The 15,137-nt window shown below is 42.1% G+C and overlaps 1 protein-coding gene across 3 annotated transcripts in view; it reads left to right on the forward strand.

Annotated features, from left to right (window-relative positions):
• Nucleotides 1-15,137, forward strand: part of CHD7 (chromodomain helicase DNA binding protein 7) — a 171,163-nt gene that overhangs the window by 104,306 nt on the left and 51,720 nt on the right. For all 3 annotated transcript variants that reach the window (XM_064480832.1, XM_064480834.1, XM_064480833.1), the window contains exons 4-7: nt 807-948; nt 5,851-5,988; nt 7,048-7,113; nt 12,918-12,973. In XM_064480832.1, coding sequence (XP_064336902.1) covers nt 807-948; nt 5,851-5,988; nt 7,048-7,113; nt 12,918-12,973 — 402 coding nt within the window. The remainder of the gene's footprint in view (nt 1-806; nt 949-5,850; nt 5,989-7,047; nt 7,114-12,917; nt 12,974-15,137) is intronic.

Genomic DNA, 15,137 nt, shown 5'->3' on the forward strand with positions numbered 1-15,137 from the left:
AAGGGATGGTAAACGTCAATTAAAGCAATTTTTTTCTTAAAGTTCCTTCATGTCTTTGGCTTACGTAACATACAAATCCTATTAACATTTGATGGAAACATACCATGGAGCACATACTTTAATTTTTGGTGTCACTTTGCTATATTTTTGTAGTTTGGAGACCTAGCTTTTGAGAAAAGTTACTGTGGCTATTTCCAAAAAAAAATGCCTACCACCACAATAAAACTTGCTTTTAATTAAGAACACAGCACTAAGTAAAATTATGTAGGACAGGAAATTGCTATATGTTTTGTCATATTTTAAAAGGTTGTACATTGTACAAAAATGTAGACACATGATACAGAAAAGGACACCCAGCAGTGCTGGTCAGGAAATAGTATTTGAAACTCTCTGCAAGAGACGCACAGAAATGATCATAAAGTTCTAGTTTCCTTTGACAGTATTTAAAAACATATTCTGCACCTTAAAAACTTGATAGTAAAACTACTTATCAGTCTGATTTTTCATTATGTCTTGGTGTCTTGGCAGGGATTTTGTATTTTCTAGATGAACAAATGTACTCTGTGTGATGTGAGGAGTTTTTGCATGCAATTTCTTTTTAATTAGGTCAGATATTTGCTAAAGGTCGTCCATATGGGGTTTTGCCATAAAAACTTAATTGAGAGTCCTATTTAACTCTGAATGGCCAACATGCATTGATTTGTTATTGAAACTTGAGGGGTATTAATGGGGAAAACATGAGGCACGGGGCATGCGGAAAACCTCATTTAAAAAGTGAACACTAAGTGATCCACTTTGAATTCTAGTAATAAGAAACCCGATTCAGAAGCGAGTGCTTTGAAGAAAAAGATCAACAAGGGAAAAACGGAAGGTTCTGAAAATTCAGACTTAGACAAAACGCCCCCACCATCTCCTCCTCCTGAAGAAGACGAGGACCCAGGTGTTCAGGTAATACCATTCTTCTGATGCCGAGCCTTGGTTCCTTAGTGCGGGTAACCTTAGCCGCGTGGCGGGGACACTGGCCCCCCCGTCTTTGTTGCAGAGCTGCTGTGGAGATGGCTTTATTCTTGTCTGGAACAGTATATCCATAGCGATGAGAACTGGGGCTTGGAGGGGGGCAACCCGAAATTAAACTCCTGACTTCTTCGTTTTGCCCTCTGTGACTCTGTGATGAATAAAACTGAGACTCTTCATTTATTTCTGTAAATGTATGTTTTCATGTTTATGTATATGTTGGAGTTAACATATTGTTAGCCTGTTGGCTCATTTAAAGCTTCACCCACATCTCTGATTTTCTCCAAAGTTTGGTTCTTTGTACATTCTTTTATTTTGCAGAACCAGAAATCAAGATGTAATCTGTACCTCGTCGTGAGGTTTCTAACATCTGATGGTCAGAGTTGAGATATATTTATGTAATACTCAAGTTTTTATGAACAGTTAGTGACTTTCTGGATGGCAACACAACACAACTTTCTAGCGTTAGTCTTCCGACTTTTGGAGAATTTTGTAGGAATCAGTTGAAAAACTAGCCCTGAAATAAACATTAAGAATTTAGGTTCTTGTATGTAAAGCACACGGTCATCACTAATTGGACTGTAAGGAAGGGACCCTTACACGTGACCGTCAAACATTATTTCCTTGTTATGATCCCTGGAAGCATGCCCACGGGGTCCTCCGGGATGGCTGGGAATGTGGCTTCTGTGAGTGACATCTGAGTTCTCGAGGAGCACTCAGTGAGCACCCTGCTAGAATAGGAGGCTTGTTCGACCCCCTAGAAGCTTGTTTGACCTTGTCTAATAGTTTGGTGCACGCTCGGTACTTTCTCCCTGCACCTCCCGATTTGCTTGAAAGTTAGAAACAAAGTATTTGCAACGTACAGCTCTATGCTGAAGAATTTCAGATAGCATTTGTGTGTTTGTAGGGGGTGTGTGTTTTTAAATAGAACTCCCTGATACCTGTAATTCGCAGAATGGCCTAACCTAAGGGGACCTGAAAGGAAGAGAAGAGGGTGTGAATGAGTGTGTTTTGATTTGGTTTGATTCTGTAACTAACAGTGATACTTCTGGCAGTTTGAGTAAATTTTGTAATTTCCTTTTACTTCACTTGTCAGTGAAAAGATACTGGAAAGGTAAGTAGATACCTTTTTTGAATTGCTTGGGGAATTTTAACCTGAAATTTTTTTTTAATGATTTTGAATTTCATTCTCATGATAACACGTGTTTCTTCTGAATCACCTTCCCTTAAACTAGGACCTTGGTGTAATAAATAGTACTTGGACCATATTAAGACTTTTACATAAGTCAAGAAAATTCTGTTGTTCTTTCACAAATACCACTGGTGTTTTTAAAAGTCTGTTTGCGTTAATGCAGACTCAAATGGCCTTTGAGAAATACTTGGGGTTTTTTTTCCCCTTCTTCATTGCAGTTATAGAAAAATGCTAATCAATGCAAATGAGCATCGGTACATCCTTTCTCATTGGCTGGCGCTGAACTGTCATGGGTCGAGCAGCTGATACCAGTAACCACACAAGTTGCTCTTTCTCTCCTGTATCTCAGCAACACAGGAAGTGATGCTGACGGCTCGCTTGTTGTGCTTCTTCCTGTAGCACACGCAGAAAGGGCTTAGATTAAAGCTCGAGTTTTACGGTTGATTTGTTTAAACTTTGGTAAATGACATGTCTTTTTTTTTTTTTTTTTTTTCTTTTAACAAACTGAAATTTGTGTCAGAAAATACTACAACAGTGAGATTGCGGCAACACATTTCAGTCTCCTCTTCAGTGCACCTGTTTTAACTATAAGAAACTTTTCTAAAACAATCCAAGTTGAACAAGTAGAACTTTTATTTTAGTATTAGTTCAGAAGTTTTGACCTGTGATTTAGATGCAGTTCTTATATTTTATTTTGATTCCCCTAAATCTTTCAAATAATAGTTTAACAGACCATTTTATACTGGGAAGTTTGAAAAGGAACCTTGCTATCCAAAATAAATGAACTTAAGATCAGTTATTACTTAGAATGTAGAGAAGCTGTAAAACATTTAAAACTTTTAGAAAATTGAGATCTACTTATATTTTGGGTCCTTTTACTCTTATGAAATGACCTTGTATCTACTGTTAACTAACCCTGTCACTGTTGCATGGATTTATAACACAAAGTTAATATGAAGAGAAACTTCCATTATAAAAATTATATCCACCAATACATAAATTTCTATCTTAGAAAAAGAAAAGCCTTTTTTTTTTTTTTTATTTTCCTGAAACATTTCTTTCGCATCAGAGTGGGATTTGTCTCAGACTCTGCCCAAAGATGCTACAGTGTAAGCCGGGAGAATAGTGGGGCAGTGTGGCCCCAACCATGCAGACCTGGTAAGACATCGCAGGTGTCAGTAGTAGCATGTTCCCCTTACAGTAAAGACATAAAGATGCAAGTATAGATTAATCCATTTCAAATTAGTTTGATACGTGAAATGAACTACAGATATTAAGCTGAATTTCACCAAATTAAAATATTGTTCCTGATAGCTTTTATATCTTAAAGAAGTGAGACGTGGGGGATGGTGAAGTGAGCAGAAGAGGAGTTACTCCAGACCAGCTTTGGGAAGAGAGGAAGGAAGCTGTACAACTTGCCGGCTTCAGAGCCTCATCGATTTCTTTTTTTCCTTTTTCTTTTGGAAAGGTGGAGTCCGTTATTGAGGCTTTAATCTTACCAATTGCATTTGGCATTAACAGGTTCCATGCGCTGTTTTAAATGCTTTAAATGAATTCCCTTATGTGATCTCCACAGTATACTCCTAAGGCAGCTCCTGTCATCAGCCCTTTCTACAGACCAGGAAACTGAGGTCCCTAGAATAACTCGTCCAAGGTCACATCGTCAGAGCCTGGGCTCATTGAAACATGGGCACTCAGCTCCAGGACCCCCAGGGTCACCCTGCCCCTGGGGATGTGCGGCAGGGTCCCTGCTGGCTTCTGTGCCACCTCCATGTGGCATTGGTCCTTCTCTGCGGGGCTGAAGAGGAGAGGAGGGTCAGAGTGGGACCTCCGGCCTGTGTCACTGCTCCCTGTGTCTAAGCCACAAGGAAGTCTGTCAGTAAGATATTCCCCCAAATACCTCGCATCGTAAGGTGCTCTGACTGCGTGGGGCTGAATTCACAGCCGCGGGTGACCCGTCTGATGGTTGTATTATACTGGGTTGCGTTATGAGCTGCCTCACTCCCCTTTTGGGAGCAGGGAGAGCAGACTTAATCAAGTAAAATTCAGTGAGTCCCATGCTTTGAGACGAGGTGCTGGGTTTGTTGGTCCCGACTTGCGTCCTGCGGGTCCCGTGTTCACTGTCCCAACTTTAAAATTTGCAAGCTCCTTTAGAAAGTTTTATTTCATAGTTCTTAGAAAAAAGTTTGCGAAAGTGTTACTTTTCTCAGTATTCTTTTTGTTTATTCTGTGTGCTCTGCAAACTCATCTGTAGGTTGTAATAGTCCTGCATTAATCGGTGATTTAAGACTTACATGTGTCATTTTAGGGTTATCTTAGATTTTATCACATATACATATTAACGAGAAGGTTATTTCTCTCCAATTTTAATTAACTGAGAAAACTATTTCTATATCAGAAAGACCAAGCAATCTAGAATTACTGTGATCAAAAAGTACAGAATCCTTCCTTCTGCTCCATACATTACACTCCTCAGAATTAATACTGTTAACAGTTTGTTGTGTCTCTTCAGATTTGTTTCTTTGATCGAAAATATACACATATACATTTATTTTTTGGCAGATACTGAGTCATAGGGAAGTAAACAAGATATACAGTGTGTTTCTCTGGAGGAGTTTGTACACTGATGACACACACGTACAAATAGCTACACAGGTGTTTTGTGATCTAAGGTAGAATTATAAGCTGCCTGTTGTTGTGTGACTTGCTTTCCTTTTACTTTACGGCTTATTTTGCAGGTATTCCCCAGATGCGTCATGTAGCTTACTAGAAGCGCACCTGCTGGGAAGGGGGTGGGAGGACGTGTGTTATATCTTGACAGCTACAACCACCTTGTCCTGCAGAGGTGTGTTGGGTTTTATTTTGACCGCTGGGCGGGAGAGGACCCATTTTGCCAATAATCTCACTAATACTAGCAATTAACAGTCCTTTCATTTTATTTCTTTTCTTTTCTTTTAATCTTTTTTTTTTTTCTTTTGTATTTAGTCCTTTACATTTTAATTAGTGCAGTAAAATATTTTAAATTAAAAAAGTAAAATTCCTTTTCACAGTCATTCGTTATAAATCTTGCCATCCTATCCTTCCTCTCTTCAGAAATTTTCAGACTATTTTAGGACCAAGATGAAAATGCAAACCTCCTATTTAAATGGGCTTCTGAAATATTATCGGTACCTTGGATAATAATACAACAATAGTTATACAGAACTTCTAATTCACAAATTACCTTCTGATGCCTTCACTTGGTTAGACTTTTTATTATGGGAAATTTTAAAACATACGGAAGTAGAGAGACTAGTACAGTGAACCCCCACATACCCATCACCCAGCTTCAATATTGCCTTCATTTCTGAGCGACTCACTGGCTGAGTGAGGAGTAAGGTTTGTTGTCTTTTCCATTTCCCAATAGAAGGTCTCGTAGCTGCGAGTGGCAGGGGTGTGGCCATCCGCGGGTCTGACTTCAGGTTTCTCCCATTTCCGATTTATTTGTTGCTGCTGTGTTATCTTATGTGACCTGTGGGATTAAAGTTACTATCTTTTCTTTAAGATGATGATTATTTTTTTAAAACATACCTTCCCGTTCTGAGAAGTTACGAAGAGCGTCAGCGGTTGCTCTCTGAACCCACTTTGTTGGGTTTTTCTTGTAGAAGAGACGTTCCAGCAGGCAGGTGAAGAGGAAGCGGTACACGGAGGACCTGGAGTTCAAGATCTCCGATGAGGAGGCGGACGAGGCCGACGCTGCTGGGAGGGACTCCCCCTCAAACACCTCGCAGTCAGAGCAGCAGGTTAGTGTCCAGACGTGTGCGGTTCAGTTCGCGCACGCGTCTCACAGGGCGGACTGGAAGTCTCGTGGCTAGAATGCGAGAAGCTCAGTCGCAGCCCTGGACTTCGAGTGGGGACCACTCGTCTCACGTTGGTGAGCGTGCTATGGGAAATTAGTTGTTTTGGAGTATCTCTTAAAAAGCCCTGTTCGCTGAAATGTTTTTTTGCACAAGCCTGTGGTAATGTAATTGGACACAATTTTGGAGAATTAGTGGTCTCTGCTGAGGAAGAGTCAGAGCTGGGATGCAGGGAGGCTGGACTTACCTCTGAGAACTCAGTGCTGCGGCTTCCAGGACTTTAATAAACCACTCAGGCTCACCTCCCGCTGTTTGGCACCGTCAGAGCCCCTTTATGAAATTACTGCCTTGTGGTACCCAGCAGAGCAGGGCACACTTTATTCTCCGTGCAATGTAAATGATGGATAAAATAGTTTGTATAAAATATGACTAGTAATGGAGGATTGATTATTGTGAAGATTTTTTTTTTCAAAACCCTCTTCTTACCATTACTGTGCTTTAGTTAACAAACTGGGAACCCACTGAAAAATACATGAAATGCACTTTTGTGTTTTATTTGGTAATTTGTGCCATGTTAAGTTGTTATATAATGTATGATGTGACCTCCATAGATAAAAGCTGCCTACATAACAGAATGATGAGTATATTTACCCCATGGGTACAGATTGGGAAAAGTTACGTCTTTGACTGCTGTCACACAGAGATCAGTTTCTCTTGGCCACTGGAGTTTCTGAATGCTCTTTGGATGGAGGGACCCATGCTCGTCCATGTAATTAAACCACATAATCACAGAGTAATAAATACAGATCTACCTTTGCCTTTCTGTGGAGGGAGATTTTTTGTTCTTCACCGTCATATTTCTCACTGGTTATTGTACCCGGTGATTTAAAGGGTATGAATTTAAAGCGTATGGAGGGAGATGCAAAAGGGAACGATTTCTTGCTTTTCTAGCTTAGAATGGAAGTGTTTTCCATTTGGATTCATTCATTCTGCTTTATTTTTCAGGAATCTGTTGATGCGGAAGGTCCAGTGGTAGAAAAAATTATGAGTAGTCGCTCAGTAAAAAAACAGGTAAGCACCATTTATTTAGAGTTATCAAAAACTATGGTGTCTGTATGACTGGTAAATTATTTTTTTGTTTTATAATTTCCTTTTAAAATTTCACTATTGTAAAGTAAAACTTCTGGTGTTAGCGCTAATCCTGTCTGATTTAATAGTTCAGTGTACATCTTTGGGACATTCAGCCTCAAATGAAATTACAATGTATCAAACAATCAGTGCTTTATTATGCTGTTTAGAGTAGGCAAGAATTCAGGTGTCTCAGGAGAAATGTGTGGGGCTGCCTCCTTCATAAATGCTATTCATCAGAAAATCATAAACATGAATTTACCTGTCATGTCTCTTGGGAAGGTGCCCTGCCCTCCTCTCCACTCCTCCTCTCCCCTTTACCCCTCAGGGAAGTTCTGTTTATTATTTTAGCAAGTGGGTGTTTTCTCATACTTTTCATAACTTTTTTTCATATATAATTAAAATGTTCTTTACTATCTTTTTTTGTTAGTGCACAAGTGAAATACAGAACTATTTTCAGCGTAAGTTTTGAAGATAATATGACTTATCCTTCAGATTTACTCAGAATTCATCTTGATCTGCAAAGGTGTGCTCTAAGTACCTGTCACTAGCTACCACGTATACCGTGTGACAGCAAATTCCCAGAACACTGTATCATCTTTTACTGGTGGAGACTCCCTGTTTCATTCCAGCCATTTCCCTTCTCGCCCAGCTTGAGAAGAGGCTTTAGTTTGAAGAATTACATGAACATCTGGGTGCATTTCCGTATTCCAGGGAACAGTTTCGGTGTCTCTAGAAAATGATCTCCTTTAGGTGTCTGTCTTCTGGCTTGAATCGTCAAATGCAGCACTGTTTCTCCTTAATTGCGTTCAAGGAGGGTGGAAGTACAGCATCATTGTTCCAACATGTAAAATAAGCTTTTTTGAAAAATGTAAAATGTGCACGAAGTGTAACTGCTAGTGAGACAGATAAGCAGTGGAGGAATTAGGGGCTTTAAGTGAGCTCCCAGGTTTATCGAATAGGAAACGGTTACTATTCAGATATTGTCTAGAGATCCTTGAAAATGGCATTGCACCAGCAGCAAACCTCTCTTTACCTTTGCTCCAATACTGTTTGCTTTTCTGTTGTGCTACTCAAAGAGTAGATTTTTAGCAGAAGGTACAACTCTGGTTCATATGAAAATAGTCAAGAGCAGCTTGTCGAGGTATTTTCAGATAGTGTGTCGGGAGTGGGGCGTATGGAGCGGCTGTCTATGACTTTGAACGTTGAGGATTTCCTGTCTGATGAATTGACTGTAAAAATCTCCACCAAATTTCCCACCTGTTCAAGCAGAAATGAGCCCTATTTAACTAATTAGAAAAGTTGCATTTTTGTCCTTCTAGTGACTCTAGACCTGTTAATTTGTGAATTGTAGATATGTGGCAAAATTTAAATATGTGCTCTTAAAGAGTAATCCCCTTCATGGAACTGAAGTGACTTGTTGGAGTAAATAGCATGTGGTTTGGAGGAGAGAGACTAATTTTCATTCAATTGGTAGTGTTTCAGCAGGCAGACCCAGCAGGTTTGGGGGCTGCAAATTATAATTAGCTCTATTATTCAGAGCTGCTTAGATGACGCATGACGTAGGACATGGCTTTTTCTTTCTGTTTTGCCTATGTTAGAGCTTTTTTTTTTTTCTTCTTTCCAACCCTTTAAAGATAGGTACCCACAGTTTAGGAGAAGGCATTGCTGTCATTTACAGATGACTGGGCATATCTTATCACAGGAGATTAAGAATCACGATCATTGTACTTGAGGGTGGAGTATTTGTTGGGGAGTTTTAGGGTGGAGAAAATTAATGGCAAGTTTTTCTCTGGAAGGAGGAAGAGGCCTCGAGGTGTGATTTAAAATAAGAAAGCGGCTCGGAGCTCGCTGCATTGCCGTAGATGACTGGCGTTTCATACAGGGCAGTGAAAACCATTAGAAGGTTGTAAACATTAGCAGGTACTGACTTCTTAAACCAGTCATGTTCTTGAAATAGGTACTTCGGTTGTCAGCTTTAGTGACATTGGAGGAAAAGCGTGGCAAATAGAAACAAAAGGAAATTCGAGACTTTCCTGTGGATTCTCGCTGGGCCTGCTGGTCTGTTTCCTATTACCATGAATGATTGAAGAAGAGGCTGTGAGAAGGTGCCTTTGTCTCCTGCCAGCCGCGCCGTGGAAACGGGCTCAGGGCTCTCAGCGCCTCCCTCCCGTGTCACTGACGCATAGTGGGGACTCAGGCAGCAGTTTTCAAAGTCAGCTGACCTCCTTGCCGTGGCCTCAGAAGGCCCGTCCATAGTGATGGAGCCGTGCAGACTCTCAGAACGCAGCTGGCAGAACCGCACGTGACATCAGGGTGGCTCAGGCATCCGTGTTGGTTGAAACCCGAGTTCATGTTCATGAGACCCCCGTGGAAGGGGCATAGGTGATACTTGCCTTGAGTTTTGAGGTGGATTTTAGAATGGACTTGGAGCTTCTGTAAAGGTGAATTCTCTCACGTTCCACATTCAGTTAGCACGTCACCCTTTCTGCTTTGAGCCATCTGTCTTTGGGGGAAAAAGGTTCAAATCGTTTTTGCATCAGAAAGTCAGAAGTAATTTTGCAAGTGAATTCTGTATCATGATGTCCTGTTCTCTTCCCGAGTGAACTTGAATTTGGCGTCTCTGGTGGAAGGCACGGTAGGTCGGGCCAGCACAGATTCGTACCTTTGCTTCGCTGTCACCTTTACCAAGGTGCTTTCTCATTCTTTGTGTGTAATTTCACAACATTTCCGCCTTTTCACGCCATAGTTTAGCTTTGTTCCCCCGTGTGACTGCTTCATTTAGTAACAGCACGCTTGGGGAAGGTCATTCATTCTTTCAGGCCACAGGATTGTCATTTGCTGGATGGCGGCTTCAGAATCCAGATGACTGGAGCAGTCGGCTTAGTGCCTGGTCAAGGTTGCTGTTTCACGTGACGAGTGGGACAAGTAGGACTTAATATGTTTGGAACTTTGAATTTCATGTGAATAATGAGGACTTTGACAGACTGCTTTAGGAGTCTAGTGAAAAGATACACACATTTCTCAGAAGTAGTCTACTGGGCATGTAGAATTACTTTAGAGGGGTCTCCAGTTGAACGGTGACTGTCCTGGAAGTAAATGTGAGTGCTGTGTGTGTGCGTGCGTGCAGGGATGACATTTGGTTCCGTTACACATTGGATACGCCCACTGTAGAAAGGCTTCTGAGCACTGGGGCACAGGGATAGGGGCTGGGGCTGTCTTCAGCTGTCACCAGAGTCTGGTCAAACTGACTGCCATTTAGTGAATAATTAAAACGATGCTCCTGAGGGCTCATGAGTTCACATGCTTTTGTTCATTGTTTCGCTCTGCATAAAGCAGAAGAGGCCAGGGTGATCATATTTACAGGAAACAAAGGGCAAAACAGGTCTCCTTACAGTTCGGGGAGCAGCAAGGCGAATGATATGGGTGGTCACGTAAACAAAGGCCGGCTTCTCATTTGGGACCTCTAGGAGACAGAGGTCCTGGGACAGTTCTGCAGCAGCTCCGGGTGCTGCTCCACAAGGTCTCAGACCCGATCACCTCCCCCTAGACGTCTGGCCTAGACCTCTGGTTAGGCACCTCCGCAGCACGTTCCCAGAGGAACAGCTGATCGTGACGAGAAGACAGGTGTTAGTGAGAGCCAGGGACAGACAGCTGATGGCTTTAAGAGTCAGAGCTTTCTGGAGCAGAACCCAGATCAAATGAAAGCTGTCTCTGTTGTTCAAGAGTTGATCCCATGTGCTTATGGCCCTTGAGACCATTTAGAATGAGACGGAAAGGGCAGCCCAGGAGGAAAGATGCGGAGGAATGAGATCAGGAAATCATAGAGCATAGAAATGATAAAGCTTGTCTTCCTACTGCCTCAAAGATATGTAATTTTGAAACTCTTTCAGAATTAGAAGAAATGTAGTTAGCATAAAGAAAGTAAAAACAGGGCGGGGGGGGTAATAGCTCAGTGGTAGAGCGCGTGCTTAGCATGCACGAGGTCCTGGGTTCAGTCCCCAGTGCCGCCATTAAATAAATAAATAAATAGATCTAACCCCCCCACCCCTGCACGCGCCCACCCAAATAAATAAAAACAAGAAAGTAAAAGCGGCAGGCGGACGTTAGAATCCCATTCTGGGTCTGAGTTTACTGGTGTGCTGTGAGAAACAGCATGCGATCTAGGCTCGTCCTGGCTGCCTGTTGTCCCTGGCTGTCTGCTGTCTTATCTCTGCTTCTCCCCTGTAATCTCCACTCCTATATGGAGAGAGTGAATCTCGAAATGATGGCTGAAACGTGGGAGTGGAATGGGGTAATAAATGTGAGGTGGGTCCTGGATGATGGGTTGCTCGTTGAATTGGCCAGAATTTATCTGTACATTAGCTGCAGGTTTATCCTGCTGGCTCTTGAAGGCATCCAGCAAACATTCCTTTTGGTTTTGGACAACTGGAAAGTCTAGGGCACAGATGGTTTTCTGAATACTTTGGTTCCAGGAGCTGCCTGATGGTTATGACCCTTTATAGACCCATTAGGTCAGAACCAGACATTGATGGGTTTTGACCACACTCGTGAACATCCTGTCTTCCTGTTGGTGTTCTCTAGGCAGATGGAAAAACTGTTTAAAATTTAGATTTGACTGACACACGTGAGAGTTTGGAAGACAAGTGTAAGTTCATAGTCTGTGATGACAGTCTGAAGGTTAGGGATGGAGGGTGCTCCTGGTCTCTTTGAGCAGATCCCGTGCTAGCCTGTCACCCAGTAGAAGTCTGCGCTCCTTTGTTTGTCCTCTGCTGTGTTCCGACTTGCCTTAGTCTTCGTCACAGCATCTCTGAGGGGGCTTAGCAGCCAAATGTGACCCTCCAGGCAGGTGCTCATGTAAGAATGTACAAGCAATCTCTAAACATCTGTAAATGGTGTTTATGCTTTACATCCATGATTTATCTGATCAAATGTTCCAGAAGAAAATTACACATTACAACTTGTTCAACAGCCTAAAACCAAACGGGGGGAAAATACTGAAAGAGATGCTTAAAATATCATACGTGCAGTGTCTTCCACAGACACTACAATAGGTGGGATCAAGGGAGATGTTACAGATAATCCCGCCACTGAACTCTTGATTTGGCTGACGCGTCACAGTTTTAACCTACCCTAAATGTAGTATTTGGAGTGTTAATTTTATTTGGCTGCTGTGTGTGTGAGACATCTTGTCTGAGAGATTTTAATTGTACCACTGAGTAAAACTAAAACTGTGAATAGTGATGCACTGAAATTACAGCATAGGAACAAGGTTTAGTTTTATATGGTTTCTTGTTTAGAGTTATTAACTATATGGAGGAATAAATGTCTTTTAAATATTTTAAAACATTACAAAACCCACAATGTAAAGTTGCCATGAGGCAGCCAAAAATAATACATATGGCATTCAGGAGAGCAGTTGCTAATTGGCTGCTGCCTGAGAAAATGGTACACTTGGCGTCTACTTAACACTGCGGGTTTGGCAGAAAGCCAGACTTGGGGTCAGGTTGTTGTGAATGAAGCTGCATGTGGTTAGGGAGGAGTTAAAATGATTCATGACTCAGAAGCCGGAGCACGTCGGGGAGCCCGCGCGGCCCTCGCTGGCCTCCTCCCAGCTGACGGGCAGGCGCGTCGTCCGCTGCTGCTCCGGTGACGCCTGCCTGTGTCCAGATGGGAGTAAATCGTCCCTTTCGGAACGTTCTAGTAGACGGCTTTACCTGTGTGCCTGAAATTGTCTTCTGTTGCAGAAGGAATCTGGAGAGGAGGTAGAAGTTGAGGAGTTCTACGTGAAATACAAAACCTTGTAAGTAGATGGTGATTTTTTTTTTAATGGGGAAATATATTGTCAAGGTACCACATTAAAAAGTAATTGGGAAAATTTTTTTATACTTGGCAACCAGTAAATTTTGGTATGGCTTATTCAGTGCCCTGGGGACCATTGCCTTCTAACTTTTGCATCTTTGATGGTTGATGAATTTTATTTTTCTGCAAAATGTGTAATTGGTGTACAGGTTGACTGGCTTTTGTGTAGGACCAAGAAGTTCTTTCTAGAAGGGATAAAGACTCATACAGTAATAGAAGAGTGGGAAAAGTCATATTTGCCTGTCCTCCGAGGATGAATTTTGCTCTTGGGGGCCCCTCATCCTCTTCATCCGGGTGGAGGATGCCAGGCCCTTGAGATGAGCACTCCGCTCCCAAGTGAAGGCTCTAGAAAATTGTGACATCACTCAGATTTTGAAATGCAGTGAGCTATAGTTTTGTTGATCTGTTTTCATTTCTAATTTTTGTTCAGTGAATTTGAATTGTGTAACTTTTTTTTTTGGCAGGGTATTGGTAATTAGGTTTGTTTGTTTGTTTAATGGAATTTCTGGGGAACCCAGGACCTCATGCATGCTAAGTCTGCGCTCTGCTGCTTGAGCTATACCCTCCCCTATGAGTTGCATACGTTTTAAAAAAATGAATTGAAAACCATCGTAAGTTGTTGTTCTGCATTGTAGGCATAGGCAGGACACTGGGACCGAACACACTTGGACGAGGCAGCAGGGTTTTAAGCATCAGTAGTCATCGTGCTGAGGAAGACTGAGGCTGTTTTCTAACCTAAATCAAATTCCAGAACAAGAACAAAAATATTTATTGATATTAAATTTTACTTTAAACTTATTAAGGCCAGGCACTCAGGTACCATGTTAATAAATTCTGGGGTTTTAAGAGATTTTGGGGGAGCTGGCAAAACAGCCTAAGAAAGTTTACCCCAGAAAATGAAGGCAGCAGGCCCCGTGGTTTCCGTCCTTCCCCCTTGTTGCAGTTGGCACTGTGTTCATTAGCGGATGCATTTCTGACACTAGTGGGCAAAATCTTTTAGCAGGTGAAAAAGGTGAGGGAGCCTCTTACCAGTGTTATGTGAGAGTTGAGTGAGACTAAACGTGCTCAGGAAACTTAGGTGCTGTCATCCTTTTATGCTCAGACCATGATGAGTTTACACCTGTGGAAATTATGCACAAGACACGGTTTCACATAGTCTTGTAAGGAGAGGGGTAAGAGTAGGTAAAGAGGAGAGGACAGAGGAAGGCAGGGAGACGGAGTTCTCTGGTGGGCTTATTAAAGCAGACTTAAAGCCAAGCACTTTAAGGGGGAGGGTATAGCTCAGAGGTAGAGCGCATGCTTAGCTCCTGGGTTCAGTCCCCAGCACCTCCATTTAAATAAATAAATAAGCCTAATTACCTCTCCTAATTAATTAATTAAAAATTAAAAATAGAAAGAAAAAAGAAAGCAAAGCCTTTTAAGTATCGATTGCCAAGCACGGCACTACTAGGATGACACCCACCCCGGTCGGTGTGTGGCGGGTGGTGGGGCTTGAGGTGCTCAGTTCACGGGAAGCATCTCATCCAGCCTGTCCACACCCCAGCAGAGTGCCCAGGTCCCTGAGCAGGCGCCGCCACTGCAGCCGGGGGTCACCCTTCATCAGTCATGTGAGATGAGGTGAAAGCAGTGCTAAAAAAAACAGCTTTCCTCTCTGGTGGTGTTGAGAGCTAAGGGAAGTTGAAGTTTCCATAAAATTAAAAGTTTTTGTTAACCTTTCACTTTGACATAATTTCAGATTTACAGAAAAAATTGTAAAAATTGTGCAAAAAATTCCTGCTTTTCTTCTTATAATTATAAAGTATCTTGTGACAGGATTCTCTGAGCCTGTTAACTAGCGTCATTTTCTCGGTTGCTTAGTGGTGATTCGCCAGTTCCACGGCTCCTTCTGTGTTTGCTAGCTGGGCTCCTGCTGTGAGGAGGAGCTTCACCTTCTCATCCAGATGCTGATTTACAGCTGCATAGACTTGTGGAATCTCATTCTATTCAGTGGATCACAGTTCTTTGCTCTCATCTCAGCGTTTGCTTTGCTTACGTTATCCCAGATCTGGCTGGCGGGAACCCCTTCAGTCTGGCTTCTCCCTCCTTTTGCCTTGTCCCCATCCTTC

Source organism: Camelus dromedarius, chromosome 30, assembly GCF_036321535.1.
Source record: "Camelus dromedarius isolate mCamDro1 chromosome 30, mCamDro1.pat, whole genome shotgun sequence".
In the NCBI taxonomy this organism is placed as follows: Eukaryota; Metazoa; Chordata; class Mammalia; order Artiodactyla; family Camelidae; genus Camelus; species Camelus dromedarius.